The sequence below is a fragment of the Buceros rhinoceros genome, unplaced genomic scaffold (genome assembly GCF_000710305.1).
Source record: "Buceros rhinoceros silvestris isolate BGI_N320 unplaced genomic scaffold, ASM71030v1 scaffold7710, whole genome shotgun sequence".
NCBI classification, from domain to species: domain Eukaryota; kingdom Metazoa; phylum Chordata; class Aves; order Bucerotiformes; family Bucerotidae; genus Buceros; species Buceros rhinoceros.
In genome coordinates this window covers 15,624-23,290 of record NW_010388993.1, presented here as the reverse complement: position 1 = coordinate 23,290, position 7,667 = coordinate 15,624, and the positions used below count along the sequence as shown (strand labels likewise).

The following is a 7,667-nucleotide window of genomic DNA, read 5'->3' as shown; positions in this document are numbered from 1 at the left end:
TGCTGAAGAGGGTCTTATGACCACAATAGCAGTAATCTTGCAAAGTCAGGGAGAGTGTCCTGCGCTCCAGGGATAGGCTGGATTCCTCATTCTGTTAGAATTTCTCTAATCTGCAGTCAGTCGCTTACACACTTCACACTTCAGATTTTCTGTCTGGAAAGCAGGGATAAGAGGCTGAAGGCAGCAGTACCCAGATAGCCAAGATAACTTTGTTCTCTGTTTTCCTTTTAAATACATCGGTGGAGGAGAATGCCACTTCCATCCTTTCACTGTAGCTCTGGTTGCGCTAACTTCAATTCTTCTCACAGAGCATTTCTATATGCGTAAAATAGCATCATTCAGCCGCTCATTTCTCTTTTGCACGAGAATCAATGATGTTGAAAATCTTACCTCAGCATTAGCAAAAGTGCCGTCACGTAGCTCATAGTTGAGCATAGCGCTTCCAAATTACTTCTAGTGCAAACAGAAAGGCAGAATCTTCTTTAAAAGCTTACATTTAAGCACTTGTGTAGTTGTAAGATAAAGCACCAGAAAGTTCAGCCTCGTAATTTTTTGGAAGGCATGTTGACTTTTGAATTCTGAAATTCCAGCGGCGTGCTTACGGTACAAGGGCATGCAAGAGGAAGGAAAGATGATTTGCTGTGTTACCGCAAGATGTTGGGAGAGGGGATGTCACATGAAGGCAGGGTAGCAATTCCAGCGTAGTTAGACGCACAGTCTGAAGCTGCTCCTTGCTCAAAGGTCTCTGTGCAGATCACCATCACTGGCAGTTGCCGCAGAAATACGATTGACTGACTACAAGGGCATGGCAGAGCGCGTCAAGTTCTTACAGGGTTAGTGCACTGAAACTAGTCAGAGTGGCTGAATAGACTAGAAAGGTGTCTACACATGTTGGGTCTTCTGGACTCTTAAGCTAGAAGCTTTTTTTTTTTTTACCATCATTAACATCTATTGGATAAGAACTTCCGTAAGAATTAATATGTGTTTTAAAACTTCTTTTCAGCGTCTGCAAACTTCAGTAAGCGTTCACCCTGATGCTATTGAAAAAACCATAGATGACATCATGGATCTGAAAAGGATTAATCCAGATATAAATCCACAGTAAGTTCATGGTTTCCTTACAAAACAAATGGGAATTATCTATTTTTCATTTCCCACCCCCCCCTGCCCACCACTGCCTATGTCTGTGGAGGATTGATCCTCCATAGCTATTGTGGCACACAACTTGAAGATGAATTTTATCTCTCAACATAAAACTCCGATTTAAGCTTTGCTGTCAAAAAGCTGCTGGAAAAAATGAATGATCTTTTATGGTGACAGTAATAGGCAAGTTCTGAGTCTCTTTATCTAGCTGCTTCCCGAATCATGCTGTCTTAGTATATTGTTGATGCATTGATTTATGGGGGCCACTTCCCCAGGGATAAAATACTACCAAGGCAGGTGGCCCTGGCAGTGACAGTGATGGCTTCTTAGTAAGGCTGTATGTAGTCTCTTGAGTAGGGAAGAAATCAACCTGTTGTAACTGATATAAATGGTATACTGCCTTACATTTTGAAACTGCTTTTAATTATCCAAATACAAGTTTTAACGATTAAAACATAGCTGATATTCTTTCAGTGCTACAAGATGTTAATGGTAAGAAGAGATTGACCACAAATCATTAAATTTACAAGCGTGTCTTTCAAGAGTAAGTGATAACGCTTTTGTGGTTGCCTTACCTCTCAGCCCCTAGCTGTCTAAGATGGGTGGGAAAACGTTGAGGGTTGTACCGTTCAGGTGATCAGACTGAGATTCACTCCTCTTCCCAAACTTGAAATTGATGTACGTAATCCAAAACGGGCATCCATAAGTTGATAACTGCTTCTTTCATTAAGTGCTCAGCAGCATCAACAAGTAAGGTGGTCCCAAGGCCTTGCTGCAACAGCAAAACACAGTTGGAAAAAAAAAAAATTTTTTTTTTTTTGGTCTCATTACATGAATGACTCCCCCAGCCCTACACCCCTGCCCCCCACCCAACCCCCAGTGAAAAGAACAGTAACTGGGTTGTCTTAGAATGAGACTTCACTGATTGTAAAGGAAATAGAGTGCAGATGTCTCTCTAACTTGAGACAACCTTTGCGAACGTGACTACTGTCCACCGGATCTGAAGAAATGGCGACCCAACCATTAAAGACAGGAAGAAAATAAGAGAAACAAAACAAAGAGAACACCTCATTTTCATAGATGAGAAGCCCTGTGAAATTTTTCTGGAAGTGAGCCCAGAGCTCTTCCAGGGGTATCTCTTCACAAGAGATGGTCCATGTGACCTTCGGAGGGAGGATGATGAAAAAGCAGCTGCTTCAAGTGGGTGTGAGGCTTCAGTGAGAGGCTGCCCATCTGAGGAGGACGTCACAGCTCTGGTACTCCTGTATTGCACGGGATGCTGATTGCTGACTTTTTTCTAACTTTCAGCTATGGCAAAATTAGTGAAGGTGACATAGGATGAAAAACTGCAGCTTGTAGATGTGCACAGCTCAGATGTCCATGCCTGTGGACGTCAGTAACTGCAGCATTAGCCATCAGCCTGATTCAAGTACTCGCTTCTCAGTGTTGGACCCTTGGGTAACTGGGCGGAATAATTCAAAATAAAAAAAAAGGGATTAATTAAAATATTATTTTGTATAACACTGGAGATCACCATCTGATTCTCCTCATGGCATTGCCTTTGGCCTCTGAAGAAACGCTGTCTTCCAGAGAGAGAGAGAGCACAGAGGTACAAATGATTTCTGCTTGCTTGAATCAGGCCCCTGAACTTTAAGCTACATTTTGAGTGATCTGGTCCTAATATTAAAACCCAAAACAAACAAACAAAACCCCAAACCCACCCTGAACTATTTTTTTCATTTAATCCAGGTGGTGTTCATACGCCTAGCACAGAACAAATGCTTAGGTGTTTTTGGACTAGGTCCCTTACACTCAACGTTTTACAGGACTGAGTCTTTCATCCCTATCCCTTCTCATGCTCCCCCCCGTTTGGTGAAATATCTTTTCAAAACAGTGGGGAAAGGGGGCCTGGGACATGCAAGGTGGTGCCACGTGCATAGAAACACGCTCTGCTACTAACTTACTCCTTAACCTTATGCTAAACTGTTAGCATCCCCACTGAAGCTTTACGTGTGAGCTATTTGAAGTTTCCCAGAGAAATTTCAGCGAACTCAGGTCAGATATTTATCTTTAGAGAGGATTAAGGAAAATCCGTTGGCTTGCTTAATCTTGAACTTAAAAACCTGCATCCAAACTGCTCTAGCCTTCCCTCACATAGTAGAGACTTGACATCTCCTGGGGTAAGGACAAGGGAACACATGTCATGCTATATGTGTTTCTGCAAATCTGTACGCGGTCATTTTTGTTAATGTAGCATCTTTGCAGAGCTGAACTAGCATCCCAGGGGTGTTTACACCGAGCTGACCTTGAAGGCTGTATGTTGTCGTGATCTGAAGAGAAGGAGGTCCACAGTAATTTAGCTTTATTGATGCCTGTGAGATAGTGTGTATATTTAGTGGTGGGAGCAAGTAGCTTGAATAACCAAGTGGCGACACGTGCAGTTTACACTATCTATGGAAGCAGCCCATGAAATACTCCCAGTTTTGGACTAACTTCCATCTGGTGGAGCACCCGGAGCCGAGTGCAGTGGGAGTGCAAAGCCAGGCAGGTTGTTCCTGTGCTCTGAGAACTGCCACCACCAGCACAGGGGTGACGGGAGGAGGGGTGGAGTGTCAGCGGCTCCGTTGCATCCTCTGTTTGGCAAAGAGGAGAGCAAAAGCTTAATGAAAAGGAGGGTGGGAAAACTAATTCCACAGCCACCACACTCCACGTGAATAACATTACATGGAGCCTTTGACTGGCTTTAGATGAAGTGCAAACACGACTTGCTTTATGTATATTGTGCAACTTGGAGCTTAGTTTTTTTTTTTAAATATACAATTGCTCTGCTTTGCCACTGCCTGTGGTATTCTGCTCTAAACTACTCTGAGGTTATGGAGCAGTTAAAGATGTTATAGCTGTGGTTTAGTGAAGCACTGCAGCAATTCACACGCAGTCTTGTCAGGCTGTTCAGCTTTCTTTGAAATGCAGCTTTTCTTTGAAAGTGTGGGGTGTAGCAGGTGAAGCATTGGGGAAAAAAAAACAGCAAAGAAGGGGGAACACTGCACAGGTTATTCTGAAAGGCTTGTAGCCACGAATAGCGTGAAACTGCAGCAGGAGAATGGCCTAATGATCATCTCTGATTCTAGAGTCTAATCCCAAAAGATAAGCAGTGAAAATCCTTCTGCTCAGAAAATTTAACAGTGTGATGGGGTAAACAAAATGTTTCAGTCTATCAAGCAAGACAAATGAGGAGTCGGTGCAGCCTAGTATCAGTGCAGCCTGTGTGCCACTGAGGAGTGAGGGTATAGCTTTAGCTGTGCCCTCCAGATTCGTACCAGGCGTTATTAAAAATTAAAGCGTTTATTCCCATATATAATTACATATTCTTGTCAGCATGGCAGCTGTGTACTGCATAGCTTGTATTTAGTATTATAAAATCTTAACCTAAAACTGAGAAAGCTCTTGTAATTTAATGCCTTGGAAGGCATGTGTTTGGTGGGGATTTGGAGGGGGTTGTTTCGTTTTGGGGCTTGTTTCTCTGATGTGTTATGTGGGGTTTTTTAATGATGCATCAGAAAATGTAAAAAGGGGACAGAAAATCTACATTATAATGAAAAGAGAGATAATGTGGTGATTCTTAACATGAAACCAAAAAAAAAGCTGCCTAGAGGCAGACGTTTGAACTATATTACTCTGGGTTTTTGGCTTTACGCTAGGTTTTGTGGCATGGAAGCAAAATGAATATTTTTAGCTTCTTGTTGAGTTTCCTCTCCCCCTCATCCCTTTTTAAGTGCACATCTCTGGTCTCAGGGCATTGTTTGAGAAGCTGCCGTTTGAACGAGGGGAAAGGTTCAGTGATGTGCTTATTGTGGGCATTCAGCGCTGCTCTGTGTAGTTATAATGAGATTTCAGTGTGAAAACACTGTTCAAAGTCTTAAAACCTGCCAAATTTTATCCTCTAACGAAGGCACTAAATTAGACTATGGATTTCACAAGGCCTTGTTTAATGTAATATTGATCTCTTAGAAATTCTCTTTGTAATTAAAGTGTTAGTCTATCAATTCATTGATGTAATATTACTAATAATTGTGAATTAAATGGTTATGTACACAGTAGTGCCACTTCATGGCTACGTATGATTTATTTGGAGTATGTTTCTCCTTTCCCCACCCTCAGGTTGGGAGTATCTCTTCAGGCATGCCTGCTGCAGATTGTGGGGTACAGGAATCTGATAGCAGAGGTGGAAAAGCTGCGCAGAGAGCCGTATGATTCGGAGAATCCGCAACACGAGGAAATGCTGCTGAAGGTAAGTGCTTCAGAGGTATTTAGAGGGCGTCCTCTATTCACGTAATCTCCAAACAGCCTGGTTTATAAAACATCGAGGTGTGTTGCCTTCCTCCACTGTAAGGCTGAACAGCACCTGAACCTGGTCTGGGTATAGCACCTGAACCTGGTCTGGGTGTAGCACCTGCCAAGCAAGCAGCTCACCCCCTGGTTGAGGAACGTGCGTCCCTTGGCTGGACTGTATCTAGGCACTGGACACCCAGCTCTTGCTGAAGGAAACAGCTCTGAGCTCTGGTAAAATAGCCCTATGTCCTGCTTCAGGACACCTTTCTTCAACATTTTCTCCCTTAACCAGAATAAACCTTTTTTTTTCTTCAGTATCTTGTATTTTTGAAGACAATGTCTGTGTATCTTAACGGCCAACCTCTAGCTTTCATCGTGTGGGAGACAATGACTTACACGTTTATATTTACCATACGTATCTTCAAATGAAAACAAAGTTCCACTATTCTTTAGATAATAAATGCAGAGTGATGAAAACCATGCCTGTTGAGGTTTACTTACTTCATGCTTTCAGAAAAGCCTTCACTGGAGCAGATAATAAAAGCATTTTTTCAGGAAGATGAGCTTGAAGCCATAAGCAGAGGAAGAGCTAGAGAGCTCTTACATTAGAAAAAAATTGAGGAGAGAATAAAGGGGAAGCAAGTCCCAATATTTCTTCTGACCCTGTTTCTGACTGTAGCTAGTGCAAGATGCTTCAGAGAAATGGCAAGAAGCACAGAATAGTGACAATGAGCTTGTTATAAGTCAAATGCCTTTACAGACTTCTTAGGCATCTCATAAAGACATACCACCCGTATGGGTTTAAAATATTGTCTTAAACAAAAATATTGAAAACTTAGGCACTACCTGTGCTTCTGCCCCCGTCTGCGGGTTTTTACAGCACGTGACGATGGAGCCGTATTCCACACTCCAGCTTGCAGTGTAGTGCTGCACACAAGTTACAGAGGCAGCTTCTGGAAATTTTTTCTTAGTTACTTGGGCTTCCAGATACTTCCAAAAAACCCAGTGGGCATCTTATGTTTGTATCACTTATGGTACAAATACCTGTTTCTAAAGACTGCCTCTAATAGTTAAAGAGTTCCTGGAGGTGTCTGGAAAGCTGTCTTTAAGGTTGGAGGTGGGAGTCTCACCGAGGAGTCAAACTCCAGAGCTGCCCCTGGAGCAGTGCTCTAGGCATCAGGTCAGGTGGAGCAGAGGGACTCCTCCTGCTCAACTCCTGTCCCTGTGCAGCAAAACATGGAAGGTTCTGGGGGTAAAGTGGGCTTTAATGAAAAGGACGTACAGATTTACCTAGTGAGGAAGCATGTGATTGGAGGTGGAAGGTCCATGTGCTAGCCTACAGCGTTGGCTCCTGAAAATATCTGGTGCCTGGTTTCAGGTTTAAAAAGGGCCTCTGGCTCCAGGAAATCATTCCTAAATACACTGAGCATCTACTCTGCCTGGAGAGCGGGAAGTTGGGTCTGAGGATGGGATCACAGGTGAGAAGCACCAAGGAGCTGGCTGTGGTCTTCATCACAGCCACCCAGGCATTGAGGACAAGGTCCTGGTTCTTAGATGCTCCTGCGAAACACGTCAACAATGTGTGGCAATGTAAGTGCTTTAAAAACATAACTGTATAAGGATCAAAGGAGAATTGAAACGGAGCGTTCGTCTGAGGGGAGGTTAAACAATGCAGCTCATGCTGTAGAATTCAGAGTGTTGAAGAAAGTATCGGTTTCACCATCTGTCTCCAGTGCAACCTGTGTATTCACGCTTGTTTACAGCAGGCGTTCTGCCTTTGCACATTCTCCTGTCAGGTGGAAATATGTCCAAGGGTTTAATTCGGTTTCCAACCCACGCTGTAGAAGAATAGGTTTTCGTTCCTTCTAGGTTTTCTGCTAAGTCATGCCTGCAATGGGTAATCCAAGTTCCTAATGTCTATCATTTATTCATGTTTACCAGAAGGGCACTTCACGAATGAGAGGAAGATTAAGTTAATGTGGTTGAACTAATGAATAATACTGTATTTACTGTCGATGCATGAACGAGATAGCAGATGTGATTAAACAGCGATGCTTTATGCAGTCGTTACAAAGCGAAATCATTGAAGTTTTAACCTTCTTCAGGCACTTCCTTTTAAATGCAGTTAGATTTGCCGAAATTAATACAATTTCTAGGCTTTTTTTATTTGGGAAACGTGCATACAGCTCTTTCCC

General features: G+C 42.9%; 1 protein-coding gene across 1 annotated transcript in view; it reads left to right on the top strand.

Moving 5' to 3' along the window:
• The window catches only part of ELMOD1 (ELMO/CED-12 domain containing 1), a 20,306-nt gene that overhangs the window by 535 nt on the left and 12,104 nt on the right, over window positions 1–7,667 (top strand). Inside the window, exons 3-4 of the mRNA XM_010132368.1 lie at window positions 1,004–1,101; window positions 5,302–5,431. Of these exons, the coding sequence (XP_010130670.1) occupies window positions 1,004–1,101; window positions 5,302–5,431 (228 nt within the window). The remainder of the gene's footprint in view (window positions 1–1,003; window positions 1,102–5,301; window positions 5,432–7,667) is intronic.